A 26190-nucleotide genomic window follows, 5' to 3' on the forward strand; every position below is an offset into this window, starting at 1 on the left:
ACACTTCTAGACATTCGTCGTTCTTGAAATACGTCGAAGTCTGTGATTCTTCCAACTCCGTTTTCTCCTTTTAAAAAACACCAAACTCAAAGCTTTCCGTTGACCGAGCGGACCAAATTAGACAAAGAACAGAGAAAGGTCCTCCACAGACAGAAAGAATCGAAGAAAAATGGCTGAGCCTGATGTGAAGAAAACTTCGAAATCTGTCCTCGATCAGTTGAAAGAAAAGACGATTGTAGTGGCGGATACCGGCGACTTCCACGGTAAGCTCGGTTTACTTCGTGTCTCTAGGTCTGTGTGGATAGATGTGTAGGTATATCACATATCCGTGTATGTGTATATATATATATGTATGGATAGATGTGTATGTAATTTTAATTTTTAATAAATTGATTTTGATTGAGTTTTGTGCGCGTGTATGAGAGTATTTGTGTATATTTGAGTGCGCGTGTGTATATACATGTGTCTGGGTGTGTATGTGTGTGCATATATGTATTTGTATACGTTTATATATATATATATATATATATATATATATGTGTGTGTGTGTGAGCATGTATGTCTGTGTGCGTGGGCGGCGTATATGTGTGTGCATGCGTGTGTATATTTACGTGTGCGTATATTTATATTATGTGTGTTTTGATTGTATGTGCGTGTGTTTATAATAAACTTGTGTTTGTACGTAAACAACGAGCTCCGGTTGAAAACAGAAAAGACCAAACCTGAACCGACATTCCGGAATCTCGGAATGGTCTCTCGTCTGTTCGTTTTTTCACGCACGCACACACACACACACACAAACACACACTCTCTCTCTCACATATGTATGTATGTTCGTTTAATTCGAAACCGTTCTCTCTTCGTCCCTCGTTACTCTTCACAAGAACGGATTCCCCTCTGCACGGCCGGTCTTATAGAAATAGCAGCTAAAAAAAAAATCTTTAATTTACACCTGGCTAATTTAATCACCTGTCAGTAGAATAAATAAATAAATAAATAAATAATTTATGGCCTTAATTGAAAACCTTTTGGTCATAGCTCTGCTCAGTCAGACCTGACTCTGGGTTAAATAAGAACCACCACCACAAACAGAGTATAGTGACGTAGTGACGGTGGCAGTAGTGGTGGTCGTCGGTGCCTCAGCTTGGAATTGAATGTATATAAATTATTTATATACACTCGCACGCATCGACACACACACTATACAACACCGTGTGTGTGTGTGTATTTTGCAATGGGATTTTTTTCTTGTGTGTAGGTGTGTCAAGAATATGTAGATGTTGTTTAGCTCCAGCCGTGATCACCACGTCTTGACGTATTTAGGACAACATCGTTATTATCCAATATGTCCTTGGTGTGTTTCCTTATTTAAAGTAGTTATGTATAATTTGGAAGGGTTGTTACTGCTGTTTCTAGTGACCACGCAAGAAGCTTCTTCGGTATTCTTATACAATAGCGTCGGAAATTAAACCTACAGCGCCAAAAGCTTTAATTTCTTTCGGATCTGTGTTTTAAACATCGTGGATTACGAATCTTTTGGGTCCTTGTCACCAATAAAAGAAGGCATTATGAATATATAGATCTATTTTGGTCCGGGTCGATTCTGAGTGAGGAAATCATAGAATTTTCGGCCGTGATCATTCCATTTTGACATATTTGGGACAATATTTTCTAATGTATTCTTGGTTCAAATTTCGTTATTTGAAGTAGCCTTTACCTTTGTTCCTCGCCGTCACATAGAACCTTCCTTGGTATTCCTGTACAATAGAGTCGGAAATTATCTAATGCCCCAAAAACCGTAATTTCTTCGGATCTGTATGTTTCGAGCATCGGAGATTTTTTGGTGGTGATGAACATTGGTGGAATTGAGCGGACTTTCCCCATAAGTTGGAATTTCTGTTTTCCCCCTTTTTTTTTGTTTGTATATCCACATTTCAAAACAATGGTTGAAGGAGACGTCGCTCCTTAAAAATTACATCTCTGTTTTTATAAACATTTGCCCCCTCCCCTCCAGTCATCACACCTTTGGAACAGCAACCACCGCTAAAATGGCATTTTCTTTCTCGTTATTTTTGGTTACTTTATTCAGAAAGTCCACTGATGATCTTTTAAAACTTAATATAAATCCGAAAAAAAAAAAAAAAGTTTCGAAATATATATAATAAAAATTCAAAATTGAAAAGAGAGTGGGGTGGGGGCCAAACTCTAACCCCGCCAAAAAAATTTATTCACAGATTCGTAAAATTTGGTCCATGAACCAGAAAAAAAAGACGACAGTTTGTGACGCATTAGATAATTTCCGACGCTATTGTATAGGAATGCTGCTTCTTCATTATACACTTGGTGGTGCACGTTTAACCCCAGATCCAGTAGACCTATGGACGAAGACGTTCCGATCGTGACAATACTGCCTTTTCTTAGACGATGCATCCAGACTATATTATTCAGCGTATCCCTCTTTTTTATAATGTTAGGGTGTGATTTTAAAGGAAATTTGACTGTTATTTCTAGCAAGCTGAATGGCTACATTGACGCTCTATTCGTTGATTTGATTTAGGGAGAACGAATAACCGAGTGGTTAAGAAGTTCGTTTGGCAACCACGAGGTTCTGAGTTCGAGTCAATCTCGGGCGTATAAGATCGGTGTCTTTTACTAGTCTTGAATCCACAGAAATCGTGGGAAAACTCATTGGAGAGACGGAGAATGCAAGAAGATGCCCGAATGGATTATTTTTACCTGGAATTTCGAATTAGAAGTCCTATACCTGTTAGGAAAGGAAAAGGTAACGAAATGCTGGGAGGGCGGCTCATATTTGAACCTGAGACTTTTGGAAAAAATTTGTTTTTCAGAATTGTAATTCGCGCGCTCTCGGAATAACTAAGAGTACCTCACGGGGAATGGAAGAGAAAAAAAAAAGGACTGAGGGGTGGGGATAAAGCTTCTTCCCAAGCGACGGTTTCTCCGTTTCTGTAGCGTATATATTCCTCCCTGGACGATACGCCAATCCGTCACAGGATTCTTTCTTCTTTTTTTTTTGTCAGCCGAATAGACAGGAGCAATGTGAAAAGAAGTGTTTTGCTCAAGAACTCAACGCATTGGTCGATCTAGGAATCGAAACCGCTATGTTACAATCACGAGTCCAACACGGTCATAAAACGAAACGTTACCAATTTTTGTTGTATGAAATGCGAGAATACTGAGAAAAAATTACAAGCAAAAAATAAACATGAAGGACCCTTTTTTTTTTCGCTTTTCCATGTTGCGTGGGGCTTCTGATCGAAAATCCCGTTTATTAAGGGTACAGGTGTCTGTGACATACTTAGCCATTGAAGGGTCGTTTGCCGTGTGCGAAGACACGTGTCCCGTGGAAAACGGGTGTAGGGAGACGAAAGGTTTGGGAGGGAGGTGATCCCTAAATAGCATGATGGATTTTATTGGGATCTACCGTTTCCCCATTTTCTTAATGGTTGTTCTTTAGCCCCAGGATCATTCTTGGTTGAGCAGGTCTCACTCTCAAAGACACTCTAACCGTGACAGTCCCAGCCTTCTGGATTTATCTCAGACAATATGAATCAATGTCCTTCCTTTGAAAGAGAGTTGTCTGTTGTTTTTAGCATCTAGTAGTCCTCTCTTATTGGCTTTGAGTTCCCAGTTTTGAGTTGCTGTAGAATCTCTGGTGTTTTGTAAGGAATTGCCAAACTTTCTATTGGACCCCTTAGATTTTATGTGAACAATATCAGGCTTTAGTTAGGGCCTTGTAAACTAAATTCTGCGCGACCCAACCGTAGCATTTTTAATAATAGCTGTGTGTGTGTGTGCGTGTGCGAGAACACTTTCACACAGACGTTTGAAATTTACAAACGAAATGAAAAAAGTATTCTGTACAAGTTGTTGATGCGAAGATCCGAAACCGTCAATGGTAAAGGGTAACGGAACTGTGAAACTCTGAGTTCCTACAAAGAGAAGTTTCAGTTTTGAATAAATGTTTGTGACCGTCTGTGTGTGTGTGTGTGTGCATGCATGCATCTATCTCTCCTGTTTTATAAGTATGTATGAATCTGCATATATATGTGTGTGTATATATATATATATATATATATATACACATATATACACACACCCTACTCCCGTACCTCTATCGTTGTAGATCGTTGTTATTCATTAGAATACTTTCGTTGTCAAAACCATGGAATGAACTTAATTATAGAGTTTACAAATCTTCCAAAAACACACGCTCTCTCTCTCTCTCTATATATATATATATATAAATCTTGCGTTGAATCAAGTCCAACAAAGCGATTCTTGTTATTATTATTACGTAGGTATGTGTTTATATGTGCGTACATAATGCGTGTGTATATAAAGAGAAATTTTATAATGAGAGGAAACAAGTAAGCTGTTAGTGCTAATTGTGGTCGACTCGAGTTACGGGATAATTTCAAAGCTCATTGTTCCGGTTACTTGTTTGCGACGGGACAACAAATGAGTTAGAATAATTTAAATGAGGTGTTATGAGCCGTACCTCCACGGTACGTTTCGTCCACCAGACATTGCGTTAGATTTCAGGTGAGCCAAATTTACCCCGAATAAACTCTAGCCATACCGTTTTTAAGAATGTCGTCAACGATATGCTAATACCCAGGGTTGATCAAAGTGATTTGGGAGTTTAATGAATAAAAGAAAACCCACCACTACTTGACTGTATGAAGAATGTGCCGTGTGGAACAAGTTTAACTGGGATTATTGTGTGCCACCTCGGGTATACTCTAACTGAAATCGTATATATGGCTTGTTGCCATCGAACATTATCTTGGGCTATTTTTGCTCCGGTAACATATCGGGCTTTACATCGTATCTACCGCCTTACCGGGCCTCTATGTGGTTGGTTGATTTGTTAAAAATAGCAGTCAAGTGTCCTTCAAATGACATTTCGTAAAAAAGAAAAAAAAAATGCAAGCAAAGATAGAACACGTTGGATAATGTAGTTTAAGATATATTATGGTTAAAAAGAAAAATACAACTTTAGATTAGTTTGGAAAACTTCGATGGTGTGGAACAGTAATTGCATTACCGTATAAGGGACACCAGTTTAGCCTTTGTTACTGGGGATCACCACAGGGTATGCACCCCTTTCAAAAGACTTCCTCCCGTCCCCACCCCATTTTCTCGCAAATTATTGTTTTTTTTTGTCAAAAACTCACCTTTTCGGATACGGAGATTCGGGAAAATTTCCCCAATGCTTGCAACAGAGTGGACTCCGCTACCCCAAGGTTCCACTGACTGTCTGGCATTCGAACTTTGCCGCCAGTCCGCCACCGCCATAGATAGACAGATATTGATATGACTCTCGGATGAATACTTTCTGCTATTGGAATATAAAAACCAGCAATTTTGAGGGAAGGAGAAGCCGATCACATCGATATCAGTACTCGACTGGAATTTATTTTATCGATTCCTAAAGGGTTAGTCAACCCTGGCGGCATTTGAACTCAGAATGCAATGTACCGTTATTTGGAACCCGACACCTTCACACTTCTGTCAGTCCACCGACCTTACGTACAATTTACAATGTATATAACCTGTAGATATAAAATATATAGACTTTGTAGAAGAGACAGTATGGTTATAACCGTCAATAAAAATCGAAACAATGTATCTTGGACTACGTTATTCAATGTGTCCTTCCCTTTTAGAAAATGGTATTTGGTTTGAAGGAAATTTAACTGCTATTTTTAGCAGATCGAATGACCACAGACATCGTGGGTGTATATTCTATAACATAAATTTTCGATTTGCTGTATGTGTATTTCTTAGGAATGTGTATATGCGTATGTATGTATATATTTGTGTATATGGGTGTCTGTATATATGTACATTTCTGCGTGTGCTAGTGTGTCTAGATGTATGTATGTATACATACATACACACTGTATGTTTGTATTTGAACAAGTCCATATAATTTGTGTGTGCGTGCATGTGTGTTTATATGTATATATTTGCGCGTGTATACCTGGCCTATATATAAACATTTGTGTGCGTGCGGGTGCACATATATGTATATTTGTGTTATTTATATATATATATATACAAGACACAAACATACGCAAATGTATGGTATTTGTGTGCTTCTGTTGATGTTTTGTGTCTTGTAAGCTCGTCCTATGACAGAAATAAAAACCTCTTATCTCGATTCTAACCCTTCCTCACTTGTTTGTTGAGGTGTGTTTGTACGTCCTGTTTTCGTTAAGTCCGTCTTTGGGTGTGCTTATTTCTATGTCCTGTTTCCCTGTATGTAATATATATGTGTGTGTGTGTGGGGGGGGGGGGTTATTAGCAATTTAACACCCTAAGGTCACCTATACTATTTATAGACGTATATCATCATCATCATTTAACGTCCGCTTTCCATGCTAGCATGGGTTGGACGATTTGACTGAGGACTGGTGAAACCAGATGGCTACACCAGGCTCCAATCTGATCTGGCAGAGTTTCTACAGCTGGATGCCCTTCCTAACGCCAATCACTCCGAGAGTGTAGTGGGTGCTTTTATGTGCCACCGGCACGAAGGCCAGTCAGGCGGTTCTGGCAACGGCCACGCTCAAAAGGTGTTTTTTACGTGCTACCTGCACGGGAGCCAGTTCGGCGGCACTGGCAGCGACCACGCTCGAATGTTGTTTTTCACGTGGCACCGGCACATGTGCCAGTAAGGTGACGCTGGCAACGATCACGCTCGAGTGGTGCTTTTTACGTGCCACCCGCACGGGATATGCATAACGTGTCGATGTGTCTCTGTGTGTTTGTGTATATCCTATGTCTGTATTTTTTTTTATATCCGTTTGCCTGTTCTTTCCTACTGTCTACTCTGGGTGCCAGGCCACCCGATCCCTTTCAGTCTATGACTTATTACATTGTTACAGTCCACCCATTCAGGAGGAATTTCATTGTTTAAAAATAACATCTTAAGTTCATATCCTTTTTATATAATTGATCCCAACTTCCGTGTGTGTGTGTGTGTGTATACACAGACTCAAATGTATGTATGTCATTATTCAGTTTATTTCAAGATTTCTTGGCAATAGAAAAAGAACTGGTTTCTAACCTAGTTCCAAGGCTCCTTCATTGGAATTTGAACATCAGCAATAGGATGTGTATGTATTCTCATGCATATAGTTGCATATCTAGACATGCTCATATATATTGAAATGATAAACTTCTGTAAAGTTTTACTGATTTTTACAGTTCCAGTGATGGATTGGATCTGTAGTCTTTGAATTAGCTTTCTCCTTTCTAGTTTTGGGAAGCCTAATTTCTCAAGATTGGTATTTAGACAGTGTGTCACATATCCCAGACCCCGGAAAATGTGGAATGCATTAGACAAGCTTTGATACGGAGTCCAAATCGTTCTGCTCAGAGGCATTCCACTGAACATGGCATCGGTAATCGGTTGGTGAGGCGTATTTTGCACGAAGACCTGAATTTCCTCTCGGAAGGAAGTTATTTGCGTGGAAGTCGCCGAAATCGACAGAGCAATGCTGGAAAGATTGGAGGCCAACTTCCAAGAACGCTTTCAGAAATGCATCAATGAAAACGGACACCACATGATTTTGACAAATGCTAATTCAATACGAACACTTTGATCTCAGTTGTGGTTTTGTGATTCATTGTTGCACTTTAATGGAAATACTGACGTGTGTGTGTGTGTGTGTATGTTTTGTGAAAATTCACTGTTATTGTTTTCTCTTTGTGACAGCAATGAAGAAATACAAACCAACAGACTCAACCACAAATCCTTCTCTTATCTTGGCCGCTGCTAACATGTCGGAGTACGATGAACTGATGAAGAAAGCTGTCAAGTGGGCAAAAAGTCAAGGAGGGTAAGGTTTGCTTTATAGTTTAACTCTCCTGATTATTGCGGGGTACATCCATTGTGTGGCCCTTTCTGTTAATTTGTTTGGTGCTTGTGGTTGTCTTGTGCCCTTTTGATTAGTATTTAAATTGTTTCTTTTAACTGCAAAATTAATTAGATGTTCTTGTACGTATTTAATAAAAGTTCATTTTTTTGGAAATAAAAAGAAGTTCCAGTGTTGATGGCACCGACCAATCTCATCCTCTCAACATTACTGGCATTGTGCTAGAATTTGGAATTGTTATTACTGAAAGGGCAGCAATTTGGCAGAGTCGTTTGCCTGTCACTACGTTCTGAGTTCAAATTGCCGAGGTTGACTTTGCCCCAACTCCTGAAATTGTTGGCCTTGTGCTAAAATTTGAAATCATTATTGTTATTATTATTAATTCATTCATTTATTGTAGTTCCGATGAAGAACAGTTGACCAATGCCTTGGATAGACTCAATGTGCTTTTTGGTTGTGAAATACTGAAGATCATTCCAGGCCGTGTCTCCACAGAAGTTGATGCCAGGTAAGTGGCTTCTCCTCTGTTTCCATTTCCATGGATCTCTGCTCTCAACCCTAACCTCTTCCTTCCACATATTCTGCCACCCTTCGTACACCTGTGCAATTCTTTCCTAGCCAGGTGCAAATAACACTCCCCCTCCCCACCATCAGTTAATCTTTCTCATTTTGCTTCTCCTCACCATATTTCTTCAATATTCTGTCAAATCTGACAAGATTTCTCTTTTGTTCACACACGTGTGTATAGTATACTGCAGGTAGGTGTGTGTATGTGTGTGTATATATATATATATATATACACATACACACACACACACACTGGGTTGGCTAAAAGTCACCTGACAGTAAATCAAAACCATATAATTTCGATTGTATTTTCTTTATCAATTTCTTTTTAATCGTCAGGTTGTCTTTCGACAAAGACGGTATGATTCAAAGAGCAAAGAACATCATTACGATGTACAAAGAATTAGGGATCGAGAAGGAGAGAATCTTAATAAAGCTGAGTTCCACTTGGGAAGGAATACAGGCTGCCAAGTAAGTCGATGATTCTTCTGATATTCCTTTCATGTATAGAGGGCAGGGCTGTTTGTGTTTGTCAGGAGAGAATTTGTAGTTGGGGGAAATCTGTTTCTGTGGTCGATAAAACTAGTACCAGTTACGCACTGGGGTTGATGTCTTCGACTTAATCCCTTCCCCCAAATTTGAGGCCTTCTGCTTCCAGTAGAAAGGATTATTATTATTATTATCATTGTGAAGGCAGTGAGCTGGCAGAATTGTTAGCATGCCGGGTGAAATGCTTCATGGAATATGTTTTTAGGCTCCACATTCGAGTTACTTCTATTTCCAGAGTTTTTGTATTTTGAAAGTTTCTCCATTTCTTTTAGAGAAATGTTGTCATCCGATTATTATTATTCAGTGGTCTTATTTTTATCATGTGCTTTCACTTCACTCCCGAGCACAGTTCTGTGTGCCTCGGGTACATGCTGTAGTTTGTTGTGATGCTCTTACTTTTGCTGTATTGAAAGTGTTTCACGTAGGAGGAGTGCAGTGTCTAGTACTGCCATTTACTGTATGTTGTATATACTTTATTATTATTCTCATTCTTTTTGTTTGCAGAGAATTGGAATCAAAACATGGCATTCATTGTAACATGACATTGTTGTTTAACTTTCATCAGGTGAGTTCTTCTTCAGCCAATTTTATTCCATCTTCAAAGTGATGTAGGGTTGTGTAATATCTTTTCTCTTTCTCCCTCTCTTGAGGGAAGGTAACGTTAAATCTCCACCCTCCACTCCACTCAGAAGTGAGTGCGAAGGTTGAGTGTTGAGTTGCTAGGCTTCACTTTCCAGTGTCAAATCTTAACATTTATTTGTTCTTGCTTTGAATTATTCGTGTGTTATCTCGTAGGTTCAAGGTTTCTGTCGCTATGTTTCTGAGTTCAAATTTCGCTGAGGTTGACTTTGCCTTTCATCCTTCTGGGGTCAATAAAATAAGTACCAGTTAAGCACTGGGGTCAATGTAATCAACTAGCCTCTTCCCCATAAAATGGCTGCCCTCGTGGCAAAATTTGAAACCATTATTATTATTATTATTACCAAGGTAGCGACTGGCAGAATTGTTACTGCACCGGGCAAAATGTTCAGCAGCATTTCATTTGTCTTGATGCCCCAAGTTCAAATTCTACTGAGGTCTATGTTGCCTTTCATCCTTCTGGGGTTGATATAATCAACTCACTCCAACCCCTAAAATCTCAGGCCTTGTGTCTGATATAGAAAGGATTTTTATTATTATAATTATTTCTTCTCTGCAGGCTGTAGCATGTGCTGAGGCTGGAGTGACTCTCATCTCTCCATTTGTTGGTCGTATCTTGGACTGGTATGTCAAAAATACAGACAAAAAACACTTTGAACCCTTGGAAGACCCTGGTAAGTCGATGTCTGGTTTCTTTGCCTTTTAAAATTGCTACTAGCTTATTAACAATTTAATTTCTTGATTGGACACAAACTAATTAACCCCATTGTATTGCTTTTTATAAGGGCCTTTGTTACAGAACAGTTGTGTAACTGTAGATATATTCAGCCATATCAGCACCAAGCAGTGTTTAGGCATTACCGAATTTAGGTTCATTAAAATATGTCTGTGATGTCTTTTAATTTCTCAACATAAATTCACTGCAGTTGCTGTGGAGAAAAAAATTATTCTCTCTTTGGTATTTCCAAATGATAACAGCAAAATAGCTAGAAATGCTGCATTTGGGAATCTGACAGGCCTGTGTTAGATATTTCTTGCCCTGTATCTAGCATAGGGCAGATATACCGTTTTTACATCTTTTACCATAAGAGAGGAATTTTTTTCTTCTCTAAGGAGCTTGCTTCCCAACCACATGGTTCCAGGTTCAGTCCCACTGCGTGGCACCTTGGCCAAGTGTCTTCTACTATAGCCTTGGGTCGACCTAAGCCTTGTGAGTGGATTTGGTAGACGGAAACTGAAAGAAGCCCATCATATATATTTATGTGTGTGTGTGTGTGCCTGTGTCTTTGAGTCTGTGTTTGTCTCCCACCACCGCTTGACAACTGATGTTGGTGCATTTATGTACCTGTAACTTAGCGGTTTGGCAAAGAGACATTGACAGAATAAGTACTAGGCTTAGAAAGAATCAGTCCTGGGGTCGATTTCTTCGAATAAGAATCCTTTAAGGTGGTGCTCCAGCATGGCCACAGTCAAATGGCTGAAACAAGTGAAAGAGTAAAAGGATAAGAGGAACTTCCATGAATTTGCCTTTAAAAGTTGGAATTTGTCACAAACACATTTTAATTAACCTAAAGTTCGTTTATTTCTGTATCTGAAGAAATATTTTCTTAAATTAAAAATCATAAAAAATCTTTAACAATCAGACTGACCAGAAACCAGAGACCCTTTGGAAGGAAGTTTTTGGATTGCCCTTCTATATGGACCTCTCACTTGTTGGCATTGACCAATTCTAGTCTCCTGATTTTGTTTTTCTTTTCCAGGTGTGAAAAGCGTCACAAAAATCTATAACTTCTACAAGAAATTTAATCACAAGACAGTAGTGATGGGGGCATCGTTTCGTAACACGGGTCAGATAACTGGTTTGTCCGGCTGTGACTTGCTGACCATCAGGTAAGATTTGCTCTTTCTTTCATCCCAGTCATATCAGCCTTATTATTATTATTATTATTATTATTATTATTAGGTCGACAAGCTGGCAGAATCGTTAGCACGCTGAGTGAAATGCTTAGTGGTATTTTGTCTGCTGTTATGTTCTGAGTTCAAATTCCACCAAGGTCGACTTTGCCTAATCCCCTCTCCACAAATTTCAGGCCTTGTGCCTTTAATAGAAAACATTATTATTATTATTATCAAGGTGTTGAGATAACAGAATGGTTAGCATATTTGCCAGGCCAAATGTTTAGCACCGTTTTGTCCGACTTTACATTCTGAGAAAGAATTTTACGGAGGACCTCTTTGCCTTTCACCCTTGATACCATTAAGTACCAGTGGAGTACTGGGGTTGACGAGATTGGCTTACCCCCCCCCCCCCCCCCTGAAATTACTGGTCTTCTGCTGACAGAACCGTTGGCACACTGGGCAAAACATTTGGCAGCATCACGTCCACCTTTTTATGTTCTGGAGTTCCAATTCCACCATAGCTTGACTTTGCCTTTCATCCTTTTGGAGGTCAATAAAACAAGGACCAAGTTGCTCACTGGAGTCAAATGTAATCAACTTTCCTTGCTCCCCTAGTATTGCTGGCCTTGTGCCAAAATTTGAAACCAATATTCTTAATAAATTACTGATCCTTTATTCTTTGTCTTTCAAATTTTTATTAAAACAGCCCCAAATTATTGGAAGAACTCAGTAAAATGAACCACATCTTACAAACCCAGCTGTCAGTTGACAACGGTATGTATTGATTTATTGATCATTGCTATTAGTCTTTTGGTGGATTGGCAGTATTTGTTTTCGGATCAACCTTGCCTTTCATCCTTCAGGGGTCGATAAAGTAAAATGTTGTGATTGTGGCTTCAATTTCTGGACTGGGATTTAGGGTTCACCAAATCCGTTCACAAGGCTGGAGCGAGAGAAGACAGAATTTGTTTTGAAAATAAAACCCAATTAGCTCTTTACCATTTATTTTTCATAAATAAACAGGTACATGAGTGGCTGTGTGGTAAGAGGCTTGCTTACCAACCATATGGTTCTGGTTTCAGTCCTACTGCATGGAACCTTGGGCATGTGTCTTCTACCATAACCTCGGGCCAACCAAAGCCTTGTGAATGGATTTGGTAGACTGAAAGAAGCCCGTCAAAAAGATAAAATTGTTTCGTCGATGCAACAACATATGGAAAGAAACTTTTTTCCCTTCCTTTTATTGTCTTTGGAAGCATCAAATGTGTATTGTATCCTACAGACAAGAAAGGAATATTTTGAACGCAAAAGTGGGGGAGTTTGTTTACCGATGATGTTGCATTCCAGAAGAATCTATGTTTATAGCATTAAATTGACAGAAATTTTTGTCAGGGGGCAGTTTAGCTTAATGGTAGAGTACCAGCCAGTATGTGGGAGGTGCAGGTTTCAAGTCTCCCAACATTTTCTGCCCTACAAGGGTAACATACTCAATGTTTCTGCTGTTTTCACACCTACACTCATTGTCACTTAAAATCCGTTGTCCTTGCTGTCATGGGTTGGACAGTTTGACCAAGGCTGTGCCAGACTCCAGTCTGTTTTGGCATGGTTTCTACAGCTGGATGTCCTTCCTAATGCCAACCACTTTGTGTGCCAGTGGTATCTGCCACAACTGCGATTTTACTCGGCTTGGTGGGTCTTCTCAAGCGCGGCATAATGGCAAATGGTCTCAGTCCTTTCCTCTGTGAGGCCCAACATTCAAAAGAAGCTCCACCACTTTGCCTCCATGAGGCTGAATGCTCGAAAGATGTCTGCGTTTGGAATATTATTTTGCTGTTTTGTTGATTTTTATTTATTTTTTTTTTTTTTTCTACATTTGGTTTTTAATTGAAATTTTCAGCACAAGCCATGGATTTAGAAAAAGTCACGGTGGATGAGAAAACGTTCCGCTTTATGATGAACGAAGATGAAATGGCCACAGAAAAACTTGCTGACGGCATCAGACGCTTCTCTGCCGACGCTATCAAATTGGAAAAGATTCTTCAGGATAAGATGTAATACAATTCAAAGAATTCAATCATCCAAAAAGATACTGTCAAAATATTTTTCTGTCTTTTAAAATCTTTAATTTCAAAAGAAAACAAAAACGAAAATGAAAAAAAACCCAACAAAACAAACTCTATATAATTGAAGCAATAAAAGAAAATATCAAAGAAATTTATAAAAGTTTTAATTTTTATTTGATTATTAATTAAGGTGACGAGCTGGTAGAATTGTTAGTGCATCAGACAAAAAATGCTTGGTAGTATTCCATCCAGCTGTTAATATTTATGTCCTGAGTTCAAATTCTGCTGAGGTCCAATTTGCTTTTCATCCTTTCACAGCCAACACATCCATTCCCCTAAAATTGCTGGCCTTGTGCCAAAATTTGAAAGAATTATTGCCAAGGTAGCAAAATAACAGAACCGTCTGCGTGTTGCACAAACTGCTTAGCGACATTTCTTCCTGCTTTGCCATACCTTGTTTCTCCCAAAACTTCTAGCCTTGAGTGAAGATTTAAAATAATTATTATCAAAAGGTAGTCAAATGGCAGAACCGTTAGCACACTGGACAAAATGCTTAGTGGCATTTCATGTGTGACTGTTCTGAGTTCAAATTCTGCCAAGGTCGACAAATTAAGCACCAGTTGAGCACTGGGGTCGATGTGTCAGGCCTTGTGCCTATTAGTAGAAAGGATTATTATTATTATTATAAAGGTGGTGAGCAAAATTGTTGGTGCATTAGATAAAATGCTTAGTGGTATTTCTTTTGGCTCGTTATGTTCTTGAGTTCAAATACCACCAAGGCTGGTTCTGTCTTTTATCCTTTTTGGATTGATAAAACAAGTACCAGTCATGTCCTGTGACTTAACCTGCACCTCTCAAAACTGCTAACCTTGAGCTAAACATTTGAAATAATTATTATAATTATTATCAAAAGGTGGTCAAATGGCAGAATTGGACAAAATGCTTAGTGGCAGCATTTTATTCTGGTTGTTTATGTTCTGTATTTCGATTTTTTACTGAGGTCAGTTTTGCCTTTCATCCTTTGAGGGTCAATAAAATAAAGTACCAGTCATGTACTGGGGATCGATGTAACTGATTAAATTCCTCCTGTTAGCGCGTCAAACAAAATGCTTTGTGGTATATTTCCCATAAAGTTACTTTTGCCTTTCTTCCCTCTGTGGTTGATGAGCAAAGTTCCGTTCAGTTACCAGAATGGTCAACGGTACAGACTGACCAGTCCCCTCCGTCACTAAAATTCCAGGTCTGGTGCTACATAAGGGATTATTGGGAGGGTGATACTGAAGTTTAAATTCAGTGTTCGATTCATGCTGAGGTTGAATTTATTAATCCTAGAAAGACGAACGAGTACCTGCTCTATACCATGGGGCTCTAGAGGTGCCGATGTGATATATAGCATGCTGCTTTGGACATGCAGTCTATGCAGGCCCGGCAGAGCTCATCTTTCTCCGGGTCCAACCGCAGCTAATTTAATTGAGAAACTTCTTCCCCTAAATTTGTAACTCTGTGCTTAAGAAATTATCATGGTTAAGAGTTCAAATCCTTTTGAGAGTTAATTTTGGGTTTTTTCCTTTCTGGGGCAGATAAAATAAATATTGAGTGAAGCATTGGAGTCAATATAATTGACTGTTCCCTTCCCTGAAGTATGAGGTTTTGTGTCACTTGTTTCGATCATTGGATTGCAACCATTCTGGGGTTTAGTTGAACAATCGACCTCAGTACTTAATTTTTAAAGTCTGGTAACTTATTCTATCAATCTCTTTTGCTGAACCACTAAAGGGATATAAACAAACCAACACGAATTGTTAAATGGTGGCAGGAACAAACACACACACACACACATATATATCTATATATATATATCTCATATGCTTCCATCCTGTTTCTATTTCCTAAATCCGCAAGCCATTGCATGTTTGGGGTTTGGCCTTCCGACAGAATTTTATGAAAGAAACTTTGGCACTGGCATGGCCACGTGGTTAAGAAACTTGTATCGCAACCATGTGGTTTCAGGTTCAGTCCCACTACGTGGCACCTTGGGTAAGTGTCTTTCTATTATAACCCTGGGGTTAACCAATGCCTTGTGAGTGAATTTTGTAGACAGAAACTGTGTGGAAGCCTGTATGTGTGTGTGTTTGTCATCACCACTTTGATAACTGGTGTTGGTGTGTTTATGTCCCCATAACTTAGCAGTTCAGAAAAAAAACTGACAGACTTCAAAAAATAAATACTGGGGGTTGATCTGTTTGACTAAACCCTTGACCTTTTCAAAATTCAGATTACTGTCAAATCTAATCCTTATTCATTCCCATCATTTTGAATTAATCCTGCATTACTTTGTAGTTTTGGGATTTAGAAGATGTGATGGTTTATTTTCAGAATGACATTGTAGGGTAGGTGGGAGAGGTCAGATCTGGCTGGTTTGAACATAAAACAGGTAGGATATTTGGTTTGGTTATGGTTGCTTTAAATGCCAGTTGATGTACCAGTCTGGCTGCCGACCAATGACTGAAACAAGGTAAATGTGGAGAAATTGTGGTGTAATTCTCAAGAATTGAGGAATTTTTAAAAACCTAATGGTTTACTTGAAATAGCAAAAAGAACTATTGTTTACAACTGAGCTTAAGACAGATATATATGAGGTGGTCAGACTCAGATAAATTTGTTCGTTTCTTTCCAATGTTATTTGAATTAAACAAAAAAAATATTTTTATGGTGGTTTTATCCTTTAAAGATTTATTCTTCCTCTACAATGTCTGTTTATCGTTTTTGAAATTTGAATAACTTTTGCTTCTTTTCAGACACACGACGATGGAGAGCCCCGTAGAGAAAAACGAGCATTTACGACACCTCCTCCTCTTTGCTTTCAACCAAGGCGCCAAGGCTACCAAAGCCGCTCGAGACATCTGTGCCGTGTATGGAGAGGGCACCATTACTGAAAGAACTGCACAGAAATGGTTTGCGCGCTTCAAGGAAGGCAAATTTGATCTCTCAGACTCTCCACGCTCTGGCCGACCCGTTCAGTTCGATGAAGAACGATTGCACCAACTCATCCATGAAGATCCACGCCAATCCACGAGGCAGTTGGCCCAGCAAATGGGATGCTCACACGACAGCATTGCTCGCCATCTTCACTCGATGGTTAAGATCCCAAAAATAGAAAAATAGGAATGAATTTATCTGACAACCTAACACTTATCGAGGCACCGTTTTATAACCAGGCGCCATTCCTGTTGCAGACCCTTATCTATTTTTTGTAAATAAGGGTATCTCATAGTTTGTGTGTCTGTGAAGGCACAAAATGAGCAGACTTTTTGTTGACAGAAGGGACAACATCCATCACAGCTTGTGTAAGAAACTTTTGTAGAACACAAATATAAAGAAACACACACACACAAACATCATAACCATGAGTGTCGACTCTCCATGCTTGTGTGGGGATGATTTTCTATGGGTGGATATCTTTCCTGTCCCCATTATCTGTTTTTAAGTAAGGTAATTGAACATGAACAGCATACCGGCCCAACAGGATTTCAGGATAGACTGCAAACAAATGATCCTGCTTGGAAGAGACACGAGCAGTCCCGTATATAATCACACACACACACATGACTGGCGTCTTCCAGTTTCTGTCCAGTAAACCAACTGACAAGACTTTGGTAATTTGGAGGCAGAAGTACGAGATGTTTGTTCAATATAACATGCTGCAGGACCGAACATGAAATCTCATGGTTGTGAAGCAAACTTCTAAATTACACAGACATACATTTTAGACACACACACACATTATCATCATGGGTCAAATAGAGTTTACTGAGATTTACTACAGCTGGATGCTCTTCCTGTCAGCAACCCTTGCCTGTTTCCGAGCAAAGTATGGTTTCTTTTTGGTCAAACAGATTTTCCAAAGACTGGAGCTTAACAAAATTGTTAGTACGACAGGGATGTTTGTTTACATCACAGGATGTCAAGACAAGGGCACATGCACACACATATGTACAATGGGCTTCTTTCAGTTTTCATCTTACAAATCTTTGGCTGGCCCGGGGCTATAGTGGACGACACTTGCTCAAGAAGCCACACAATGGAAGAGAAGCAGGTTTCTTAACCAGTCACACCTGTGCTTTATATATACCTGTATCCTATGTATGATAGGCTTCCTTCAGTTTCCACTCCCCAAAGTGAGTCATGAGCTTACAACAATTTATCCTATCACAGTCATAAGCGTCCAGAATGAATTGCAATAAAAGGTACCAAAAGAACTGAAGGAATTTCCAATGTATTTAGCTTTCTATGGAACGTATTCCATTGTCTTTTATAACCCTTAACTCACCCAACAAACATACCTTAAAGACTTGTCTTGTGAATTTAATTTCAAAAATAACTAAAAAAAAAAAACAAAAAACACTCTTTTTTTGTTACTATATTTTGTTTAAAATACACTGTCTTTGTTTCAATTAATTTTGAAAATAGTGAAGAATTTAGTAAAATAACTTTGTCATTATTTTGATGTTTGGGACATAATGTAAAATTTAGGTGGAAGGATTTAACTTAGATCCCTTTAACCCTTTTTTTTACCATATTTCTGTTGAAATACACACTGCCTTCGTCTCAACGAATTTTGAAAATAATGAAGAATAGCATGATTTTGTCGTTATTAAACTGGTGTTTGGAACATAAAATCAAAACCATTTTAACCCATTAGCATTCAGATTCCTCTGTCAAATGGTAATGCTAATTTATTCACAATTTTTTTTTTTAAAGTAATTAGGCATTATTCCGTAGCTATGAGATTTTCAAAGATGTGATTGTTTATTTTTAGAAAGACATTGTAGAGTAAGAAACCAGATGTGGCCAGTTTAAATATAAAACATAGAATATTTGGGGCCAGATATGGTTGGTTTAAATGCTAAAGGGTTAAAACAGGAAATTTGGGTCCTAGAACCAGAGGCAGTTCTTGCAGGTTGGTATGAAAGGGGTTAAGGGCCTTTTATCATTTTGTGTAGTAATCTGAAGAAATAAAACGAGGAGCCTACTTTCAAAACCGATTTTAAGTGCATATTTGGTTGATTTCACGACAACCATTAAAACACAATCTGCAAGCTGCTTGCTTCATGCACGTGAAATGTTTTGCAGTCAGACTGGGAGAGATGCCATTATAGACAGAAGGCGAATCTTAGTCTTCCAACCAAAATCAGATATATTCAAGATGTTGTTTTTAAAGTCATTCCGATGCATAGAATTGGTTTTGAATGTAAACTCTTCAAATATCATTTCTAATTCCTAACTCCTGAAATCTATTGATACACAGATAATCAATAATCGAGCAATAAGACCCCCACCTTTTTTTTTTTTTTTTTTGTTGCTTTTTGTAAATGGGAAATCATCAATGATGTTTGGAGGGAATGCATCCTTTTAGAGGCAAAAAAAAAAAAAAGTACAAAGGAACTCAAAACTGAGTAAATTCATGGTTGAATGCTCTGGACAATTCTTGCAGCAAAGTAAAACCAAAAAAACAACAAAACAGAAACCCAAAACTACCTTGGTTCATGTTTTTACCATTTTTATAAGACTTCTCAAGGCTCCTTCCTCTCCTTCTTTCTGAAGCAACTGTTTGAAGAGTTGTGGAAGATTGGTCAAGAAATCTGCTTTCGAATATGCTTCTTCTACAAGGGAGGTGGACGGGTGCATGGAACAAATAGAAAAGAAGAAACTGGTCACAGAATGTGTTTAAGAGAAATTGTACAGCAGAACAATACATCATTATTATTATTAAGGAGGTGAGCTGGCAGAATCACCGGGTGAAATGCTTAGCGGCATTTCGTCTATCTTTATGTTTTGAGTTTAAATCCCACTGAGGTCGACTTTGCCTTTCATCCTTTTGGGGTCAATAAATTAAGTACCAGTGAAACACTGGGGTAGATTGTAATTGACTCATCCCCTCCCCACCAAACTGCTGCCCTTGTGGCTAAATTTGACACCATTATTAATAATGGTGGTGAGCTGGCAGAATTGTTAAGCAATATTTCGTCTGTTGGTACGTTCTGAGTTCAACTTTGCCTTTCATCCTTTTGGGGTCGGATAAATTAAGTACCAGTTACGCACTGGGGTCGATCTAATCGACTGGCCCCCTCCCCACAAAAATCCAAGTCTTGTGCCTATAGTAGAAAGGATTATTATGATTATTAACAAAGTGAGCTGGCAGAGTCGTTAGCATGCAGGACAAAATGCCTAGAGGCTTGTCTTTACTAGCCCCTCCTACCAATTTTCAGGCTTTGTGCCTTTAGTAGAAAGGATCATTATTATCATCATTTCAGTGGATTTGCAGAATCGTGAGACTTAAGGACAAAATGATTTGTGATTATTTGATTAATTTGTATGGCTTTTACAATGACAGAAGGCTGAAAATGGTAGAGATGATAATGTTGCTGCTGCTGTTATTTAACCCTAGGTCAGTCCAGATTGAGAAGTCACATGATCAAAATCATTTTCATCATGACAATCCCATCTTTCTTTTTGAACGATAAGGTGTGATTTCAGAAAGATTTGGGTCCTATTTCTAGCAGATCAAGATGGTGATAATACTGAGGCTAGCAATGATGATGATGATGTTGGCAATGATGATGATGATGATGATGTATAACAGATCTACTACAGTCAAAGACCTTCCTTTCAACCACGACCATCTCATCTATTCTGAGGATGAGGTGGGGGAATGTCTAGAACTACATTATGTATTGAATATCCTTCTCCCTTTTAAGGTAGTAAAAACAGGATTTGAAAGGTATCTGGCAGTGATTTTTAGCAGCTCAAGCAACAGCGTAGGGCCTCTCTCTCTTTGTCAATGCTGATGATGATGATGATGATGATGACATGAAATGTTGATTACTTACTTGAGCGAGAGACTTTACAGAACACTGAGAGGTAGGACTCAGCTCGGAGCAGAAAGTTTTGTTGTATCACCCAGTTCACATGGATCTTGATGCTGCATCGAGACAAAAGCAGCAGAATAATAATAATAATAACAATCAATTCTTTTATTAGCCATGAGGGCTCACATAAAACAACATTAAATAACATGCAACAACATAAAAAACAGAACGATACAACAGGTTTTACAGCGTGTAAACAATATACATAACAATAACAAATTAAAACTCCCAACAGGTGAGGCTATAATAACGATCACTCAGGGAGCGCAGACCTTTGCCAAAGTGTAACACCAACGTCCTCTCAACGATTAGCCAGAGATGATTTTTAAAATGAGAATATCTGAAATAAACTTGACTGCTCTCACAAACGAGAATACTAAAAATGAACACTACCACTCTCAAAAATTAAGTTAAAAAAGAAGAAAAATAATCCAGAATCCTTGTCCGGTACCGGATCGATCCTAAAATCTAACCAGCTTGTGTCAGTCACGAGGCCAAAGATCCCTGAAAGTTTCATCCGAACCCATCCAGCAGTTCTTGAGATATCTTGTCCATGGACAAACAAACAAACACGACTGAAAATGATACTTCCACCTTCGCTAAGGCAGAGGTAATAATAATAATAATAATAATAATAGTAATCCTTTCTACGATAGGCACAAAGCCTGAAATTTTGGGGAAGGGGGATAATCGATTACATCGACCCCAGTATGCAACTGGTACTTAATTTATCAACCCCGAAAGGACACAAGGCAAAGTCAACCTTGGCGGAATTTGAACTCAGAACGTAGTGGCGGGTGAAATACTGCTAAGCATTTTGCCCAGTGGGCTAACGATTCTGCCAGCTTGCCACCAATAACGATAATGATTTCATTTATTTGCCACAAGGGCAAAGGATGAGGGCACTAAGGCAGCTGAAATAAAGTTATAATGAAAAGAAACCATGTTGTTGTTGTTGTTGGCACTCCGTCGCTTACGACGTTGAGGGTTCCAGTTGATCCGATCAATGGAACAGCCTGCTCGTGAAATTAACGTGCAAGTGGCTGAGCACTCCACAGACACGTCTACCCTTAACGTAGTTCTCGGGGAGATTCAGCGTGACACACAGTGTGACAAGGCTGACCCTTTGAAATACAGGCACAACAAAAACAGGAAGTAAAAGTGAGAGAAAGTTGTGGTGGAAGAGTACAGCAGGGTTCGCCACCATCTCCTACCGGAGCCTCGTGGAGCTTTAGGTGTTTTCGCTCAATAAACATTTACAACGCCTGGTCTGGGAATCGAAACCGCGATCCTATGACCGTGAGTCTGCTGCCCTAACCACTGGGCCATTGTGCCTCCACTATGAAAAGAAACCATAAACGATAATAATAATAATGGTGATACTCACTCTGGCCAATCAGGATCAAAAATGATAATAGTTTCACCAGACGTGGTTTGGGGAAAAGTTACACATTCTGAGAATTCTTCTGACTGCTCCAGGTTGGTAAAAATGGTTTTTCTTTGATCTCTCAACCAACCATAGGAAGAGAGAAACCGGACGGCATTAACGAGATCTTTAGATTTCTCCAATCTAATTATGGAATTAGAGGAGAGGGGAGGAAAAGAAAACATAAGGACATGAATTAGAAATTGAGTTTTTATAGAGAACTCATTGACCGTTTGCAGTCAATTAAATGAGGATCGTTAAATATAGAAATAATGACAACAATGACATCTTTATCCTTCAACACCTGTTTTCCATGCTGGCATGGGTTGGACGGTTTGACGGGAGCTGGCAAGGCTGAAGGGCTGCACCAGGCTCCATTTGTCTGATTTGGCAAGGTTTCTACGGCTGGGATTCCCTTCCTAATGCCAACCATTTTACAGAGTGTACTGGGTGCTTTTTATGTGGCACCAGCGTGGGGAGCTCTTTATATGGCACTGGTGCTTTTTACATGGCTCTGGCACTGGAGAAATAAATAAACAGGAATTTATTCTCAAGGTGGACAGCTTCATAACACAGTATGAACCCAGAACCATGTAGTTGGGAAGCAAGATTCTTGCCACACAGTCACTCCTCTGGAAAAGTTCTAAATATTTTACGAACCATTTTGCAACTATTTTTCTGAGGAAATACACAGCCTTTGTTTCAATTAATTTTTGAAAAAAATGAAGAATTTAATCAAATAAGAGAAAAGCACCATTTGAGTGTGGTTGTTGCCAGTGCCGGACTGGCTCCTGTGTGGGTGGCACATATCCAGGATCCACTTTGACAACATGCTGTTAATACTGTCTAACCTCACGATACACTAGCAGCCACTGTCCACTTTCAGGACACTTGGCCAACACTGCCTATTTTCATGACATGCTATCAGCCACTGCTTACATACTGACCACTCTGCTGACCAGAGTCCACTCTGCTATCTAGTATCCATTTTCAATACATTCTACTGGCCATTGTCCAATTTTAGGACCTCATGCCAGGCACTGTCTGCTTTCAGTGCTGGCCCACTGCTGACCCCACCACCCCTTAAATCAACCCCAAAACCACTTACTCAGCCAATGTATCTTTAAGTGCAGCAGAAATGGTCTTGTCCTTCAATTTCATTTGCAGCTTCTCCACTTGGTAGTTCAGCTTCATGTCTCTCTGCAACAGCAACACAAATACAGACATGTAAAATAAAACCAGTGCTTGGGTGGTCATTCAGCTTCCTAGAAATAACAGTCGAATCTCTTGCCCCCCACCACCTCCTAATTGCACATTCTAGTCTTGAACAAGGAAGGACACAAGATGGAATTTGTATATAAAGGGTAAATGGTATGTGAAGACACAGGGCTCAGTGGTTAGAGCACCAGGTTCACAATCATGAGGTTGTGAGTTCGATTCCTAATAGTGGAAAATAAATTATTTGATGCTCTCTGTCTAAAGAATTTTAATAGATGTCTTACTTGTTTTCTATTATATGTACAATTTTGTAACTCCCATTAGCATATGAAACGTGTGTAATGGTGAATAAATAATACAAAATGTTTTTCTCAATTTACTATCTTGATGTATGTATTTATATACATATATAATAATTAGATAGATATATAAAGGAATTGAAGAAAGTGTATATATATATATATATATATATATATATATATATATATATATATATATATATTAGCTGTAACAGAGAAAAAGATGAGAGATGGATGTAGTGACTCACCATATCAATCATTAGATCTACAATGATTTTCACCTCCATTGACGTACACAGCATAAGGAGTTTATAATGTTTCACTATGTGGTACACATCTGCAATTATATAGGATATATATATATATTCTTTTATTTGTTTCAGCCATTTGACTGTGGCCATGCTGGAGCACCGCCTTTAGTTGAACAAATTGAACCCGGGACTTATTCTTTGTAAGCGTTGTACTTATTCTATCGGTCTCTTTTGCGAAACTGCTAAGTTACAGTGACGTAAACATGTTGGCATCGGTTGTCAAGCAATGTTGGTGAGACAAACACACACACACACACACACATATATATATATATATACACACGATGGACTTCTTTCAGTTTTCGTCTACCAAATCCACTCACAAGGCTTTGGTCGGCCTGAGGCTATAGAAGAAGACACTTGCCAAAGATGCCACGCAGTGGGACTGAACCTGGGACCATGTGGTTGATAAGTAAGCTACTTACCACACAGCCACTCCTGCACCTATGTATGTTCTGGGGGCACATAAAAAATCACCCATTATGCTCTTGAAGTGGTTAGTGTTAGGAAGGGCATCCAACCGTAGGAACCATGCCAAATCAGATTGGAACCCAGTGCTGCCTTCCAACTTACAAGTTTCAATCAAACCATCTAACCCATGCCAGCATGGAAAACAGACGTTAAATGATGATGATGATGTTATATGTACACGTGTGTGAGATATATATATATATATATATATATGTTTACAGTTCATTATAAATACATATATGAGTTTATATCTATTTTATAGACATCAGCAATTACATAGGAAGTGACCATGCACACACACACCACTTGATCATGTGATCGATCAGATTATCGGATGTTGTAATACATTACTTAACTGTTCGAAACTTCGAAGTCACTGTCAATATTAGTCTTAAGAATAATATATACTAACTTGATATCTTTCCGGCCTTACCATTTAAGGTCTACGGGAGATAACTCTTTTACCTTTTTTTTTTTTTTAAACATTTTAGTTTTGGTGCTTTTGTTTCTCGTTCCCCGTCCAGTATATATTGCCTTCCCAGTTATTCCTTGTTTCTTCTCTTATTCAATTTTTTTTTTAGTTTGCTATGACATATGGTTTGTGCCTGAAGAATATGTCTGAGTTTTCTCAATAAATAAAATTATTTGTAGCACTTTAATACATATATTGTGTCCTTTAAATAAATCATATTTATCTCTCACCAGATGGAGTACTTTTTAGCTGAATTTTCTATCTATCTATCTATATATGTATATGTGTGTGTGTGTATATATATATATATATATATATATATAATAATATCATGGATAAAAATCCAAATTTACAGGTAAAAACTCAATTAAATTCAATTTATCAAAAATTAAAATTAAATTTTCTATATGTGACTGCGGATTTTCATGGAAGAGTTCATGAACTTGGGTTCTTTTCTCTAAATTATATATATATATATATGTAGTGGTACCTCTGACTTTTGTTGCAAGATAGCAAGCTCAACAAAACCAAGAGTTGATGACAGTTTGTAGCAGGGGGCTCTAGAAATTGCAAATTCCACACCCATCCCATCTACATATTCTTTGAATCTTCTGGTGACACTTACCTATGCTTTTAATGATGTAGGCTTGCAGTTTGAAATCCACTCCAATTCCAGTTGTCTCGTAGCATTTCATTATCTGGAGGTGGAGAGGAACAACAGGTAACAAGAAAACACAACAAAACATAAATAGTGGTGGTATGTTGTCAACTTAATTGTGACAGTCCCATGAAAGGGAAGAATACTACTGCTATTTAGCCCTAGGAAGCTGCACCGCTTCTTGTCAGCCTTGACACATTTCCTTCGTCCTTATGTTTACAAGGGGGGGGGGGGGGTAAGCCCCATCCACCCAGCAAAGCCAGCAACCAAAGCAACCAAAGCCAGCTCCCTTCACAGTGGAAGGCGGGGGCCTTTGGGATGCAGCTGAAGGTGGTAGGCCTTCAATGTCAGATGCAGTGATTGGAGCAACATCTCCATTATCCATCCATAAAACTAACAAAACTTTTAAAGTAAGAAGACTAATGAATAATATAGAAAATACAACAAAAATACCCTTTGGCATTTTTGCAAACGAAGGAGGCATGATGTGTTATATAAGCTGATTAAAGTAGATTATAGAAGGTTAGAACTCAGAGACATGGAGATTACAAAGATGTTTCTACCGATTAACCAGCGACATTAGTTTTACTAGAATGAGACAACTGCGTGCGGCTGTTTCGACGTCAATGGTTTGGCATGGCTGACTGGTCAGTCATCCTGTTTTGGTGACTAATTTTTCGTGCTGGAGACAAACACACACATGTGCACAGAAATATAGGGAGATAGATAGAGAGAGAGAGAGATGAAATGAAACAAGCCAGGCTTGAATCGTTGATGGT

At 38.7% G+C, this 26190-nt stretch overlaps 2 protein-coding genes across 4 annotated transcripts in view; one reads left to right on the forward strand and one right to left on the reverse strand.

Moving 5' to 3' along the window:
- On the forward strand, positions 1 to 18114 carry LOC106873732 (transaldolase). 2 transcript variants are annotated; one of them, XM_089342045.1, is made up of 10 exons: positions 1 to 263; positions 7751 to 7874; positions 8311 to 8418; positions 8817 to 8948; positions 9531 to 9591; positions 10225 to 10339; positions 11426 to 11555; positions 12271 to 12338; positions 13462 to 13615; positions 16426 to 18114. In XM_089342045.1, exons 1-10 carry the CDS (start codon positions 170 to 172, stop codon positions 16790 to 16792), a joined length of 1353 nt encoding a protein of 450 aa, XP_089198171.1. In that variant the 5' UTR covers positions 1 to 169; the 3' UTR covers positions 16793 to 18114. The 2 variants fall into 2 exon arrangements, with proteins under 2 accessions (XP_089198171.1, XP_089198172.1); XM_089342046.1 differs by lacking the exon at positions 16426 to 18114 and having other exon boundaries at positions 13462 to 13787.
- The window catches only part of LOC106873720 (uncharacterized), a 17774-nt gene continuing 5362 nt past the window's right edge, over positions 13779 to 26190 (reverse strand). For both annotated transcript variants that reach the window (XM_014921210.3, XM_014921201.3), the window contains exons 4-9: positions 25379 to 25451; positions 23748 to 23836; positions 23091 to 23182; positions 21944 to 22126; positions 20518 to 20609; positions 13779 to 19290 (exon numbers count right to left, since the gene is read on the reverse strand). In XM_014921210.3, coding sequence (XP_014776696.1) covers positions 19172 to 19290; positions 20518 to 20609; positions 21944 to 22126; positions 23091 to 23182; positions 23748 to 23836; positions 25379 to 25451 — 648 coding nt within the window. In that variant the 3' untranslated portion in view covers positions 13779 to 19171. The remainder of the gene's footprint in view (positions 19291 to 20517; positions 20610 to 21943; positions 22127 to 23090; positions 23183 to 23747; positions 23837 to 25378; positions 25452 to 26190) is intronic.

Source organism: Octopus bimaculoides, chromosome 25 (genome assembly GCF_046866305.1).
Source record: "Octopus bimaculoides isolate indiv1 chromosome 25, ASM4686630v1, whole genome shotgun sequence".
Classification (NCBI taxonomy): Eukaryota; Metazoa; Mollusca; class Cephalopoda; order Octopoda; family Octopodidae; genus Octopus; species Octopus bimaculoides.

Excerpts from the sequence above, each read along its gene's own strand:
- LOC106873732 (XM_089342045.1), top strand. The coding sequence starts at position 170 with ATGGCTGAGCCTGATGTGAAGAAAACTTCGAAATCTGTCCTCGATCAG. Across the intron at positions 7,875-8,310 it reads TGGGCAAAAAGTCAAGGAGG|TTCCGATGAAGAACAGTTGA; the intron begins GTAAGGTTTGCT and ends CATTTATTGTAG. Across the intron at positions 11,556-12,270 it reads TGTGACTTGCTGACCATCAG|CCCCAAATTATTGGAAGAAC; the intron begins GTAAGATTTGCT and ends TTATTAAAACAG.